The sequence below is a fragment of the Triturus cristatus genome, chromosome 8 (genome assembly GCF_964204655.1).
Source record: "Triturus cristatus chromosome 8, aTriCri1.1, whole genome shotgun sequence".
In the NCBI taxonomy this organism is placed as follows: Eukaryota; Metazoa; Chordata; class Amphibia; order Caudata; family Salamandridae; genus Triturus; species Triturus cristatus.
In genome coordinates this window covers 248,677,268-248,694,041 of record NC_140591.1, presented here as the reverse complement: position 1 = coordinate 248,694,041, position 16,774 = coordinate 248,677,268, and the positions used below count along the sequence as shown (strand labels likewise).

At 37.9% G+C, this 16,774-nt stretch overlaps 1 protein-coding gene across 1 annotated transcript in view; it reads left to right on the top strand.

The window, feature by feature from the left end:
- Positions 1–15,577, top strand: part of LOC146801920 (collagenase 3-like) — a 186,620-nt gene extending 171,043 nt beyond the window's left edge. Inside the window, exon 10 of the mRNA XM_085624067.1 lies at positions 15,085–15,577. Within this exon, the coding sequence (XP_085480193.1) occupies positions 15,085–15,185 (101 nt within the window). The 3' untranslated portion in view covers positions 15,186–15,577. The remainder of the gene's footprint in view (positions 1–15,084) is intronic.
- Positions 15,578–16,774: the final 1,197 nt, after the last annotated feature.

Here is a 16,774-nt window from a genome sequence, read left to right as displayed (position 1 = left end):
AACAAATATCATAGCCCGAACGAAAAGGTAATTTATAAAATATACAGTACAAGATTTCCAGCGAGTACGCGTCGTTGTCCAGCATAGTCTAATAAGGCTTTTTAATAAAGATCTATACCAAACAAAAAAATCAAAAAAAGAACTAGCCGAGTACTGTTCGCCGGCCCCCTATTATGACGTCTATCACTGACGTTGAATAAATAGGCAGTCCCAGCCACATAGTCCATCTTTGATGTTGGCCGCGATCGGAAGACGCGGAAGTAGCTGCCCGGGAACGTAGATCGTCGGACTTCAACAGGTACGTTCGAGTCTGATCGGGGAATCGCACGCCGAAATTATCCACTTTAACGATTAGGCACTAGAGATACGTTGCCATTAGTTAAACTAACTCTCGTTTAAAAATAACTTCGTGGATTTATAACGTAAGATCTCGCCGGCATGTTACACCCAAAATAAACGCTAATCAGCCAATTGAGATTTCTGTTCAGGCTGTTACTAAGTGACTACGCCACTAAGTATATATATTCTTTACCTTGTTCTTTCGCTTGGTTAAAAAACAGTCGAGGTCTATTTGCAAAAAACGTGATATTTAAGACACACGTGTGTACACATTTTTTCACACACTCGTTTCTATATACAGCCACGAATTGATTGTACCCGGAGCAGTAAAAGAATCCTTAACAGCTCAGAATTGTTTGACATAAGGTGAGCTATAAATCAAATTCATTATATTAATACAGAATAGACGCAATTAACAGTGGGCACACGACTTCGATTAGCCAATAGGCTTTCATATACAACCCTAGCGAAACTAAATGTAGTTCCCTCGTTTGTAGGAACAAAGTGACCTACAAAGAAGCACGCAGTGAGGAAAAGTAAACAAGATGTCCTTTGCCCACACCCACGAAGAACTTTGAAAGGTATCTTTAAGAATTTTGATAGTAACTGTGTAGACAGATGAAGAGGGGAGTCAAAGTTAGAACCCTCCACTTTGAAGCTTCATTTGGGAGCTTCAAATCTACAGGAAAAGAAAAGATAGAGTATCTTCAGAACTCATTGAACGAGATATAATAAGCGTTTTATTATTCCTTTGACAGCCCAGGGAAGTGCTTAATCGAAAAAACCATTCCCGTAGGAGCGCAGCAAAACCAATTAGCAAGCCTAGTGCGCTGGTCGCACAGGTGAGTTTCTTAAAAACCTAATGAGATTTCATCACTAAGTCTTCCTACTAGTGTTGAGTTAAAGTATGAATGATGAGTAATGGATCTAGTGAGTAAATGGAAACACTCTTGATGCGGGCTACGTTGCTTTATAAAACCAGAGAATTTAGATAATATGACTATGGTTATATATCCATGAGGGTACATTTCTTGTTTGTACGAAAGAATGAATAGTTAGAAAACTGTATTTGTCGCATAAACGTAAGACATGATATATATGTTTTAGACTCCTGTTTTTCAAAAAGAAGGGGGAAAGAAAACATCATGTACATTGATAGTAAATATTGTTTTTCATTTGTGCCTTAGGCAAACGTTCATGGATAAGGAGATTCCATTTCTAATAGTCCTGAAGAAGGAGGTCACAAACTTCGAATAACCTCCGAAACGCGTCGACGCAATTCCGTTGTGTTAAATTTGGAAGGGGGCATACAATACCTGTGTCAAATGAGGAAGTTAACCCTTATTCAATTGTTGCCCATAAGGTTTCCGAATTAACTGGCTTATGACAAATTGACTGTCTTTTTTCAAAATCTCCTTGATTTGTGCTTTTGTTTCATTCAGTAATTTTTAATTTAACTTGTTTTTAATGTGTCTTTGTTTTATTTAAAAACTAATGCATTTTTTATGATCTGATTGTGGTTAAAGAAGCTTTGTGAATCAAATAAACCATTTAATTGATTTTTTATAAATTGACGTTGCCTTGCATTTAAGTGTTCCACTATAATGAGTGATTTTGTGAATACCTGACTTTGGTAGTTGTTACCAATAACATGTGTGAATGAATTAGCAAATATTGGATTCGAAAAGGAAAACACATTTTTTTACTTCAAGACAGTTAACAGACAAGAAAACATGCTGGGCATTATGCACGCCTAATGCATAATGAAACACCATTATATGTTTTATTGGAATGTACTCACCAAAAGATTTCATTGTATTATGCGTTATCTGATTTGCTGGTAGGCGGTAGAGTACTTATTGTATTGTACTGTAATTGCATTTATATAGAGCTTTCCACCCCTGACGAGGTGTTGAATCGCTTTTTCGGTGAGTAGCACGCTACTCCTGAACCCATGAAGGACTAGTGGTGAATTTTATAGTAAAATATATAAGTAATTTGAGTGATGGATATGTTAGTCAGCTATTTGGATTGAGAAGGATAGTGGAGGGATAGAAGAGGGAAAAGGTTTGCATTTATATAGTGCTTGCTATCCCTGATGAGGTGTTGTAACGCTTTTTGGTGAATAGCACGCTATCCAGAACCCAAACAGGATTAGTGAGAATTAGTATAGAGAAATATGACATTAATTAGAGCAAGGCGGATAGTTAAAGAGAGAGAAGACGTTAGGCAGGCAATGAGCGAGAGAGAGAAACAGAGTAGAAGTGAGCGGCAGAGGGAAAGGGACGAAGCGAGACTGGTAGACACAGCAAGAGAATGGGCGACATCGGAGAGGGTGTGAGATGAGAGGGGAAAAAAGAGACAGATAAAAGGATTTGAGAGAGGGATGAAGAGCTAAATCTATGTAGTCAGCAGAAGTTTTAAGGCATGAGACGAAATGTTTAATGGGCTAGCATGTTCATGGAACGACTATTCAACGGTGCTAGATGAAAATAGAAACAGGCATCCATACTGAGTCAGGCATTTAACATTCGTTCAACTAGGAAAAGCAGAGGTTTTATTAAATTAACACAACACTTTCCATGCAAGTCGGTATCCTAAACTACAGTAGCATCATATTTCAAGGAAAGTCTGCCAAATAAAAACTCCTGGATAAGAACCTAAGATAATGTAAGTTAACTATTGAGGCAAAGAAGAACAAACGAGAGGGAGGGAGTGGGGACCCTCTTCCTCAAATTGAAGTCAATAAATAAATATGGATGCACTTCTGGGCTGAAAACAATAAACTGAAAGATTGTGAGTCACACTGAAGAAGAAGGGTTCATTTGGGAAAAAACATTAGGGGATCAATATAGCAGGCTTGAAACATCAAATACATTTTGTCAAACCATTATCTGAAATATATGCAATAGAGGGGAGGAAGTGAGTATATCTCAAAGGGCATGATATAGTATACATGTCAGTTGCTTTGCCAGCTAAACAGTAGTATTTGCTTAGTAAAAACTACATGGTCTTTTGAATAAAAACACATACGTGGTCATTGCTTCACATACAAAATATAGTAAAAAATGTCAAAGACTTTCGCAGTGTAATTACTCAATACTAGAAGTATTAAATAGATTTGCTTTCATTATTAAGCATGCTGTTATATATCACATCATTGTGTAATTGGTATGAAAACGTTTGACTGTTGTCAGCATACTTCGATAAACCTGGTCAATTTAAATGCCACACCCTTTACATTATTCAAATGCTCATCTATAGCTAAACGCCTTCTTACTATAGTGCTCCTCTATCGAATGATTTTTTTATCCCAACAATTCCATCTTGTAGATCAATCATTCTGTATTTATTAGTATGTTGCTAAAAACACATACCGGCATGAAAACTAATTCAAAGCATGCTTCTGATGTTTACTGTAATGTCTTTATAGAAAATCACCTGTTGGGTTTAACAACATTATAAAATAAGGAGTGTCACAACACGTAGCCTTTTCCACAGGTTTAGCAATAAAATATCCCCAAATTCCCGCTATGATGGTGCAGCCTATCAGCTCTAATACATCTTCACCAGCTGCACCTCACCGTTGGCCTTTTACAGATGGCATGATAGAAGGTAGTCACTCACAGTAGGGTTAGCCGATGGCTAAGGTAGGCTGACCAGCTGACCCACAATTTATGCTACAGTGGGCAGAAGAAAAAGTTGAATGACACCTTAACAAACCAATGGATGAAGGCGGCTTGCAGAAATCTTATGACCATTAGTCAGTTTTAGAGGCAGGTTATGGTGGGAGGCAGTCCTTATGGGCCAGGCAACTATCCTATTGTGAACGCCACCACTGCTTGCTTATCCCAATTCAGGTCTAGTACTGTCCATTAGGCAAGTCTTCGCCATACACCAATAATGTGCTCAAAAGCAAATCAATCCAGGGGTCCTCATTGAGGGCACGTATCCGCCATGCACCAAGAATTAGCAATATCCATTTCTGGTATGGATTTATGAAATAAAACAAAATCTTATATTGTACTCATTAACTTGTCAGGTCCTGAGCAGATTATGTGTGGCTTTAGTGTATAATGTGAAGCTGTTCCTCGGTGTCTGGAGTCATAGGTGGAACCCTGAAATAATGAATTGTTCTACTTGATAGACTATTTGCATGCAGCTGTTGTACTGCATTTTGTGGCTGAAACATGCTTGCTCCATATATTAAATTGCCCTTATTACTTTAGTGAACCCGCTATTGTTTAACATTCTGGCTTCACAGAATTCACTGCTAACTTGTCCATAGAATGGTTGACTGAATTGAGTGATGCATGCAATGTTTTATTCTTAGGCCTGGCGTTAGCTAAGACCAATTGATTTTACTAAAATATGTGTAGTACAATTACATATAGGGGTTTTCAGCCACCTCTCTTCATACTTTTGTCTGTTGTTGTGTCATTCACATTTTGTTTCTGCTCACTGCAGCATACAGAATGGGGCAGTGTGTCAGCCTACTTAAGCCAGTGCTTTTGTGACTGCTACTATTTCACAGTATACCAAATTATGTCCATATGAAACTGTTTTCCTCTTTTTAATCTTTCTTTCTTTCTTTCTTTCTTTCTTTCTTTCTTTCTTTCTTTCTTTCTTTCTTTCTTTCTTTCTTTCTTTCTTTCTTTCTTTCCATCCTCCTCTTTTCCCTCCTCTTTCCTTCTCTCTTTCCTTCCTTCTTCCTTCTTTCTCTTTCTCATTCTTCTATTTCCTTTTCTTTCATTCCTTCCTGCTTTCCTTCTATTGCCTTCTCTTTCTTTCCCTCTCTCTTTTTCGTTTTCTCTTGTCTTCGTTTTTTCTTTTTTCTTTCTTTCTTGCCTGCCTTCTTTCTTTCTTTCCTTCTTTCTTTCTTTCTTTCTTAAATGCAAGAAGCTTGCAGCCAATGCCAAACTGATTGACTTTTCTTGATCTGTGTTAGCGAAGACCTTTTGATGTTACTAAAATAATATCTTTAACATAATTACTTACAGGGGTTTCAGCCAGACCTCATCCATTAGGCCATCGTTGGTTTCAATCACATTTTTCTTCCACCCACTCTAGCATCCATTAAGGGACAAAGTATTAGAACCCTCCAGCCATTGGCTAACTTCACTACAAGTCACAGCATGCTGCCCTTTCACAATGAACATATCCACACACAAGGTAGTTCCCTTCAGTGTCAAGGAGTACTATGGCAATGTGTATGTGTATTTTGAGACCAATAAAACGTTTTTGCCTATAGCAAATGTTTTTTTTTTAGATTGATGAAGGCCAGATTTATCCCCAAACAATAAAATGTTTCAAAAACCTAGCCAAAACAAAATAAGAATTGCCAGAAGGCTGGCGGCAAATGCCAGATCAAATGGCTTTGCCAATGTTGTCGAAAATGTAGCAACAAGGCCACTGTATGCTTTGTCAGCTAGTTTCAAAAATAATTTTTTTGACAAGGAGAGCGGGAATGGCGGTTTTTGTCCATGTGTTTGGCTGAAGGGCATCTGCAATGGCAGACAGGATGTGATATATAGTGTCAATGTAATGCCAATAGGATATCAGGGTCTAACATCTTCAAATTTCTGATTCTTGTCCTTTAAATCCTAGCGCTTATTCTCTGTCATTGCAATGGTATTGGCCTTTAGCATGCTCTTCTTTCTCCAGCAGTATGATACCGCTTCAGCATTGAGATAAGGTGAATTGTAATTAAATGTGTAACAATAACTGTATCCATGCTGGTGCTTGCGAGTGTATGTAAGTGTTTATGAGAATTGCATTTATCGGTAGTGGTTGATAGGACCCACCTATGTGCAGGTTGTCTTTAGGTGTTCTTTATTACATGATTTTGGCACTGTTGTATATAGATAGACCTGCACAAAAAACTTGATTGATTGTTCCGTTATAATGTTTTGTCAGTTGTTATGCACTTTTCCATAGTTTTCGCTTTGCAAAATGTTATTTAAAGAGTGTGTGCTTGATTGAAATCAGTTATAACTTGCTTTTAGGCGGTGGTCACCATCTAACATTTTTTCTGTGGTATTTTTACTTGTTTTGCTGTGGTCTTTCCAGCTTGGAAGAACTGGTCTTAGCGCATGTGGTTTCATTTCGATACTCACATACTTGGATGGAGGAATCACCAGGAAGAAGAGAGGGCATGAGAGTGCATGTGTGGCCTGGTATATCTTAACTGTAAATGCAAAGATAGTTTTGTGTACTGACAACGTTTGTGTGAATGATACCTGAATGAATTGCAATGAACTCTTAAGAAATAAGCCGCCACATTATGGGCAAGCCAGTGTTTCGTTAAATCTGACAAATCCTGTTTCCTTACTTCAATCAAGACCAGACAATGTCATTTATTACAGTCTTACGAAGATGTGAAGGTATGAAAGGTAAAATATTGCCTAGTATTTTTATACGGAATAAAAGCAGTGTAGGGAATCAATAGCAACCTGTTTTTCACAATCAATTTCTCCTTTCAGCTCCGTCTTGGTTAGATTAGTTTTTAAAAGCTGGCTGATCGCCACCATCTAAGGGTTGCAAGGTCTAATGCGAATATAACTTGCTGTGACCATACCACTGTATTAAAATTCTTAATGGACAGTTTGAACCTCAGTTGAGTGTCATCAGGATGCATGCAGAAGCTGATCCCCCTTCCATGTATTAGTCTAGAGTCCTCATTTCAATGTTAAACTGGAATTGGGAGTGAATGGATTCCAGCAAGATATCACAGCTCAGCCTTTGCAAATCAAAGGTGTGAGGTGGGACAGAGACAACCTATGAATGGACAGTAAGGAAGGAGTCAATCTTTTTGTGTACAATAAACTGCTGCCTCTCACTCTTATGGACCTATCATCATCCTTCGGCACTTGATCATTGTAGGACAGCTACTCTGGAGCATCACTGGCATTCAGGGCCAGTTCTTCAATTGGTTTTCATCTTTCTTAACCAGCAAGTTTCAAAAAGTAAATATGTGCATGTGGTGCTGAAAGGTCAATTATATAATATGATGCTCATCAATGACAAGCTATGAAACAATTGGTGGAATGAAATAACTATGCCAAATGTCAAAGGTCTCTATATGCTAGTTTCCCTAGGATGGATTTACACATAAGGAAATGTGAGGCAGAACTTACCCAGTAAATGCCATAAATCAGTAATATCACCGCTTTCACTCAGTAAGCCTATTCGATTGTCTCTATGAGTTTTTGATTTAAGATATCAGACTCATCACCGAAATTCTAAGTTTCGAATTCTTGCGTTCAGCACTGAATCCATTTTTAACTGCGGGCTACAGTGATATTACCGATTTATGGCATTTACTGGGTAGGTTGCGTCTCACATTTCCTTATGTGTTAATATCACTCTCACGTTTTACCTAGGAGCACTTTTATATTCACGGCTATTTTTTTTAAAGTCAAGCACTTTTGCACAAGGCATTATCACCGAGTCTGAATACATTAGATTAACACGATTGAGCTTGCACTCACTTTTCTTCGCTACTTTTCACTTCAGCCATTCACATTATTGCCAGTTCACAGGTACACACGTTTGATCTGGGTTGTATTCTTCTTGCCATTTTCACGCACAAGACTTAATACACTTTGTTTTCTTCAATCTAGTCTTCACAGGGAAGCACTTTTTTTACATTTTTACATGGTAGCACTCATTGACCATTGCAAGCTGTTTACATGTTATTGAAGTTGATCCGCTCTTGATTTAATTTTATTCTTTTTAGAGAAACTATTCCCCTGATGAAGGCATCATCCTGAAATGCATTGGGAATACAGGAAGTCTAAATGTTTAATACAAAAATTGCATCAACAAATGATGAGAAATTTACATGTGATGGTTAACATTGTGATTGAAAAGAAGACAATAAATCTCTAAAAGCTTCGAGAGCGTCTCATTGAATTGAACTTGTTTTTTGAAGTCTCCAGTTGAGGTCTTCGGACCCATAAGAGTGCAACGAGGGCACACAGGGTGAGGTTCACCCTGTGCTTTCTTTATTAATTGCTGTCTTCATACCCTAAAGTCAGAGGGTGACACCCTACATGCACCAAAGCTGATTAATTGAACACTACCATTTTGTTTACTTTTTTCTGAACAGTAAGTGTGCTCCACCAACAGTAAATTTAGATTGTTCACTTCTGACTCCTAACGTTGGAGCAGCTATTCAGCGACCATGTCGTATGATGAAATTACAAATATCATGGACAAGCATGCAAAAACATTTGGATTTTCACGTGAGGAAACCAATCGCATTTATTCTTTAATTCAAGAAGCTGCTCCCTCCACTTCCAGTCCAGTGTCTACTCAAAGTATGATAAAATAATTGCTATACATCACAAAAAGGGAAATAAATCAACGTTTACACACCAGTTCCTTAATTAGGTACCATAGAGCACAAAGGATTCCAAGGGGCCTAAGGATCTCACTTAAGTCAACTTTATGTAAAAACAATCCAAAATTCACTGAATGTTGGCATGTAATCCTTAGCAAATGTTCGCTTGATTTGATCTTACTGATTGTCGACGAATTAGCCAAAGTCATTGAAGAGCTAGAAAAGGAAATCAACCAAATCAAACGAGATTTAAACACCAAACTCTCAGCTGACGAATTAGACACTGTGTTGAATGACATCAATAAACAACTTGACAGTTATGCCAAAGAAATCAACGAAAGAAAAATAAGAAAATATAAGAGAGACACAATTTATTGTAAACTTGGCAAAGTTTATAGTTGGGCAGATATCTATGCCAAGTGCAGGCAACAACGTCCATTTTTCAACCGTTCCACCGACGGTGAAAGTTCAACACCCAATGAGTCTATCCCCAAATCGGGATCCAACAGAGATTTCCCCAGTAAGGATACTACCACATCTGATAACAGTATTACACTATCTACCAGCTCTACAACTGATGTTCATTTTTTAGAGAAAGGCAAAATCACAAGCGTAGAACCCGGAGGGAAAAGGTTGCAAAAAACATGGACCAACCGATAGACAAGTCAACTCGGATTGAATGTTGATTATCAACATCTCAAACACTACGTTGACTAAATTTCAGATAAACACTCTGCAAAAAGGTACATCTTTCGTACCCACACATCATTCTAATGATCTTGAAACAGAAATTGCTGTGTTTCAATTCATGAGGAACTTACGATAAAAAGCACTTTTTTAAGAATGTGGTCACCGTTCAAACTTCTCATCGTCAAGATACCACCATGGGTCTTAAAACGAAAAGCACCTTCATGGAACCCTTGAGCCACAAAATCCTGGATTCTTATGAAATCATTGTACTCAAAGAACTTCAAGACATTCACAAAAAACCCAATCCGAAAGTTTCCAAATTAACAACCAGGGAGAGACAGACCATTTACACCATAGCTAACAACACCAACATCACCTGTTGCACAGCTGATAAGGGAGGCACCTTAGTGATTTTGAATACCTCATTTTACATACAAAGTGTGGAGGAGCATGTGCAAGATGAGTCTATCTATTTGAAGTTATCAAATAACCCAACAGAAGCGTTTCCAAAAATCCTACAATCCATTGTAGGGAGAGCATGTGTAAAGGGTACCATCAAAGAAAATGACAAAAAATACTTGTTGCTTGACCACCCAATAAGTCTGACCATATATATGCTACCTAAAGTACACAAAAACGTACTAAGGCCACCATTTTGACCCATCGTTTCCACAGTAAATACCATTTATGAACCAACCGGTAAATACCTCGACCGACACTTACAACCGTTGGTCCAGAGCATGTCGACGTACCTACGTGATACAACAGATATTTTTAATAAAATCAACAACATACAACTTGATGAAAACACACCTGTCATCTTATGCTCCATTGATGTTTGTTCATTATATACATCCATTCCCCACCTTCAAGGAATTGAAGCAGTGGAATCCTTCCTTTTGAATCACTCCATTGACGAATAACTTAAATTATTCCTTTTGGAATTACTTCAGTTCACTTTATTTCACAGTTATTTTCGATGGAACGAGTACTACCAACAACTGTTCGGAACTTCCATGGGCAATTGCGCAGCTCCTTGCTACGCAAATCTGTACATGTACCGCTTCTAACTGGATCACATTTTATCTAACAACATTTGGTACACTAATTTGAAGGCATACTGGAGATACATCGATGATATCTTTTTGATATGGCAAGGAGAGAAATCTGATTCATCACAATTTCTTGAATACATTAACAACGTCGACAACCATATAAAATTCACCAACGACATTGATCAGAAACAATTACCATTCTTTGATGTCATGGTATCCAGACAAGGCAACAAATTGGCAACAGATTTGTACGTCAAAAGTACTGACAGGAATATCACATTGCATTATTACAGTTGTCACCAGGCATCTTTGAAACAACATTTGCCATACTCCCAATTTTTGAGAGCCAAACGGATTACATCCAACAGTGAGAATTTTGAAGTCAATAAAAACAGATTAATCACCAGATTTAAAGAAATAAAATACCCTTTACAGTATTGGAAAAGGCGATTAACAGATTCGAACACCTGGAGAGAAATCAGTTGCTTATCAGCAAAAACAAAGTCGATACAAGCAATAGGCCAGTATTCGTATCCAGATTTTCATGAAAAAGTCACCGTATCAAAAGAACAATGTTGAAATATTGGCCAATGCTAAGGAATGAACCAGATTTTAATGGAATTTTTGAAACGAATCCCTTGTTCGCATACCAACGCACAAAAAATCTGAAAGAACTGCTAACCCAACCAAAACATGATACTGAAGGAACCTATAAAGGCACGGTACCATGTTGAAATTGTGGACACTGCAACAATATCATCAAAGGAACTACAATCACACATCCTTCCAAGGATATCACAATCAAATTACGTACTACAGCCACATGTGATTAAAAAAACTTGATTTACCTATTGAAGTGCCCATGCGGCTTGACATATGTAGGAAAAACGGAAAGTAAAATAAAAGTTTGCCTAAAGGAACATAAAAGTAACATCAGAAACCAATCAGAGAAATCTCTGGTAGAAGTCCATTTCACCACGCAAAAACACAACATCAGTTAATTAAGATTTCTGGTATTGGAACTGGTCCCTCTCCTCGAAGGTGTTGACAACAGAAAACGCTTATTAGAGCGAGAACTGATCTGGATAAAAACAATTGGACTCTTGCCAACCTAAGGGTCTCAATGACCATTTGGAATACAGTTGCTTCTTGTAATATTCTCGTTCCATTTACCCTATGATTAATCTTGTCCCATTTCGTGCTGTATACATTCAAAATGTCATATGACCGCAGTATACAGAATTGTCAGTATATTTTCTTTGATTAATCATGCTTATCATTCTAGTCGTGTTCATCTCTTATTTCACCTTTTGACCACATGAATTTTTTAACCTTCACTTTAACATTTTGCACTTTTTAATTTACATACATTCTCAAAAACCCGTATTTCATTCTTCGTTTATGTTGCACTTTTACACATGGCGCCGGTTTCACCTAGTTCACTTTCTACTTCGGACGTCAGCGATTCTTACCCATCTAACACCCATGTTATGCCTCGCAGAAGTTACAGAAGGCGCATAGGAGTTATGACTTCAACCGCATTCAGCACCGCTTTCACTCGGTAAGCCTATTCGATTGTCTCTAGGATTTCTTGATTTAAGATATCAGACTCAGCGCCGAAATTCTAAGTTTCCAATTCTTGCTTTCAGCATCGGATCCATTTTTAACTGTGGGCTACAGTGATATTACCGATTTATGGCATTTACTGGGTAGATTCCGTCTCACATTTCCTTATGTGTTAATATCACTCTCACGTTTTTCCTAGGAGCACTTTTATATTCACGGCTATTTTTTTGAAAGTCGAGCACTTTTGCACACGGCATTATCACCGAGTCTGAATACATTAGATTAACACGATTGAGCTTGCACTCGCTTTTCTTTGCTGCTTTTCACATCAGCCGTTCACATTATTGCCAGTTCACAGGTACACACGTTTGATCTGGGGTGTATTCTTCTTGCCGTTTTCACGCACAAGACTTAATACACTTTGTTTTCTTCAATCCAGTCTTCACATAGAAGCACTTGCAGATCTTTTTTCACGTTTTCACATGGTAGCACTCACAGACCATTGCAAGTTGTTTACATGTTATTGGAGTTGATTAGCTCTTGATTTAATTTTATTCTTTTTAGAGAAACTATTCCCCTGATGAAGGGATCATCCCGAAATGCATTGGGAATACAGGAATGTCAAGTTGTTTAAACAAAAATTTCATCAACAAATGATGACAAATTCACATGTGATGGTTAACATCATGAATTGAAAAGAAGACAATAAATCTCTAAAAGCTTCGAGAACGTCTCATTGAACTTCTTTTTTGAAGTCTCCAGTTGAGTTTTTCGGACCCTTAAGAGTGCAACGAGGGCACACAGGGTGAGGTTCACCCTGTGTTTTCTTTATTAATCATTATTAAGTTTCATTAGGGGAGATTTTATATTGTTTTGAAAACAAGATTCATGTACACTTTTGTAATTTTATTACAGCATACTTGATGGTTACTTTGTTCAAAACCTAACATAATAGGTCAGAGTTGGTTATAGTTATGTCAATTATAAAGTTTATATCACTAATTGTTCATTATGAAAAGTTGTGATGAAGGCATTAGGCTTGACATAGTGATTGTGGAGCAGCATATGTTAACTTCAATAGGCATGTAACAATGGCTTGGTATTACTCTGTATTAAAGCTTACAGATAAGTATTTTGATATATGGAATCTCACAGATTACCATAATAGGTAAGAGTGTTGGAAATCTCCTCTGAAAAACAGTAGATATAGAATAGTTTCTCTGCAAGAATACTTGTTATACCCTCTTTCTCGAGGTAACATTTTGGAGTGACACTTCTAGCAATTTTATGACTGTGTGGCTGATGGTTCCCTTGTGGGAAAGCTTAAGCTCAATACAGTATGCCTGAGTTGGTTATGGTGACAAGGCAAAGATAACAGATATAGGCCCGAATTGGTCCATTGAGAAGACGTAATTAAGATGCCAATGGTCTGATTTATTGTGAAAAGTTACAACAAAGGCAGTAGGCCTGAATTATTTACAAATATGTTAATACCAATAGCTCTGTAAGCATGGGTCAATTTTGCATCATGTTAAAGCTTGCCATCAGGTATTTTTGTATATGAAATTTCACAGATCACCTTTGTGGGGAAGGATTTTGGTGTTTGTTTCCCTCTTTGACAAACCCTATACGGAGAAGATTTGCACTGTATTGATTTTCGCTAGACTCTTTTCAGGAGGCATGACAGGCTTGGCTGTTAGCCAGGATTTTGTCTGCTGCCATCCATGACAGTGAACTGTACAGGGTAATGGTTCAGTCCTCATGACCTTTATAAGATGGCGGCATTTTCTGTTCACATGAACACATTCACCTGAAAATGAGCATGCTTCAATGTCAGGACTGGTTAGCTAGTCCTTTAGTTTTCAATTTTCTTATTTCATAGTTATTTCTTTGCTTGCCCTATATAAATTTTTCTTAAAAGGATACAGCAGCTCCTCAGGCAGTGCTAACAGACCACTTACTTGCCTCTCATTTCATATGCAGTATGCTGCACAAAGCTTGGCTACTTCCTCTATACCAGGTAACCATTATGGAATGCTGTTGTCCATAGAATGTTATTGATTTGCTTTTACATGATGGTCAAACCAGATGTGGTGGCGATTCTAGAACTTTAAAAATGATTGACTATGTACAATAATACTGCAAGATGGACAATTGTTCCTATGTTTAATTTTGCTAATCCAAGCATATGCCTATCGTGTTAAGAGAGCAGGATGTTTTCTTTTTTATGTTTGTATTCTTTTAATTTATATTGCTTATGCTTCTGAGTTTGAGCGTGCTTTATTGTGGTTGTGTTTAAGGGTGAATGCAAGCATGAGTCAGTGGATGGATGAATGGATGCATGAGTGCAAATATGAGTGACAGACTGCAGCATGATGGCTTATTTGGGTGCCTAAACCCACCAGTGACACAAAAGGCACTTTCATTCATAAGTCAAACCTATTGCATTACTAATGCTTGTTTTAAATTGATTGTATTTGAATCCTATTGGTGCTCTAAGCAAAGATTGTTTTATTGTAAATGCTACTCCTGGTACATTGCTTTCTGTAGGACATTCTGCTAATCCTTAGAAACGGGTTAATGCTACATCAAAACCTGAAGTAGCATTCACCTCTATTTGAAAGCCATTCGTCATATCTGTATCTGCACTTACAAGCAATATTCTGATGCAATGTTGGACAAAATTGATTTGCGTGTTTACTTGCGTAATGTAGTTGTTAGACTATGAAATAATGTGAGCTACATCATATTTACAACCAGCCAAAACCCGAATATGGTAAATACAAAAATAAAGAGCATGTGTTGCAAAGCTCAGTTCGTTATTATGGGTAGTTCTTCAGAAAATCATTAGAAAAGGTTCAACGAATCTAATAAATCTTGCATACGAGTGTAAACGTGGTTCGACTATTACACCTCCACTTTGCTTTCATTGATATATATCTGTGCACAACAGTCCCTAAAACTCCTTTATGTAACTGAGCACTGGGGTTGGTGACTTTTTGCTTGTATGTTCACAGACTGACTATCAACATACATATTTATAAATATTTTACTAATTCCATATTACTTTTTCTTCTCTATTTTTCACAGGTATTCTATACTTTTTTGTTGGTTCGCAGTCATTTGCATACAGATACGATGAGAAGCGACTCCTCCATACAGGGCCCACTAATGCATGGCTTGGATGCTGAAATGAAGCACTATGGACTTAAAACCTGGTTTATGTGGCACTGCAGTCAGGAATCCAGCATGACATGCCACACACCTCTGCATCCTGTTAACATAACACAAATGACCATCTGATCCCTGCCTGGCCGGATATGTGCTCATTAGAACTATAGATATGTATTAGCTGTATCGATACTCATAGTTATGTAAATAATTGTCAAATTTTTCCCTACTGCTGTATTTTCAGCAAAGGATGAACAGTTGTGTTCAGCAGGATATTCTATTCTCCCCAATCATTCTGCTAGTTAAATGGTTTGATTAACTTTTCTCCTTTACTTAGGTGCACCAATCACTTTGAGAATTGAACTCATAGTAAGTTCAGGCAGATCTGAACTGGGATTTCTGGTGTACTCGAGGAGCCCATCCCTACTGGAGAGAATAATCAATTACTGGCTGATTCCGTTGATCATAGGAGAGCTGAGAGATCATGGGAAATTGATTCTGGATATTTTTGCACTGGCTCTGTAATGTAATATTGAGGTGGTGGGTATTAGAGAAGTGTTGAGGAGGAGGTTAAACAGAGAAATGTTGTTTGGAATTAATAAATATGTAGAAATATATTGCAAGTTATTCTAAGTGTCCAAGAGGGTTGTATGCCAGAATATCCTGTGAAAAAATATTGTCCTGCGAAAATATAGCTACAATATCAACTACCACAATAACAAGAGGGTAAGTATATATAGGTAATTATAGATTTACTATTCGTCCTCACACTAGACGCAAGATATCTGCTATCAAATTTAGAAGGAAGTAAACTATAACTTTATTGCTGAAACCAAATGGCCCAATAAGTAAATTATCGTGGCTGTAGTAGGTGGCGAAACACAGATGCGGCAGGTACTGGATAAAAGCGTCAGAGTTTGGCAGACATGGTACTCAGTCACAATTGTGGCAAAGTACCCTTTCCATCAACCCTTGTTGTGCCCGCTCTTTTATGAATCAGACAGCCTATCATTTTACGATAGTGGTGTCCCTGGTGGTTCAGCCTTCAAAAAGCGTACTTCTACAGGCCGATGGAGCAGAGCCCGTTGAAGTCAGGACATGAGACACCAAGCCCTATGTAGGATAAACAGTCGGATGTATTTTCTTCTGTCTGTCACTGCAGGAATATCTGCCAGTAACAGACATAATAACATAAAAATGACCCACTACACCCTGGCAGAAAACTCCAGAGTGTTAGGGTCATTAGTGTTTTAAGTTTCAAGAACAAGCTCCTGCTTTGAGAGCTTGTTTTTACTAAACAAAATAGTTTGGTGTCCGCCGCCTGAAAGATGGTGGCTGAGCACCAAACTAACAGTGGCTTCAGAGGAGCCGCCATGACAGTTGTTCCTCTGTAGGCACAGAGGTCATAGCTGAGCCAGTGGTGACTGCTAAATACACTAAGCAGTAGTCCATGAAAGTTGCAGAGGTAACTGACATCCGCGACTCCGGCAGATGGTCATATTGTCTGCCAAACTCTAAATCGCCCCCTTAGTTTGAAGCAACATATGCTTCCGATCTCTGGAACTGAGAGCTTCAGTGGTTAGAGGGAACTAATTGGAAGAATAATTTA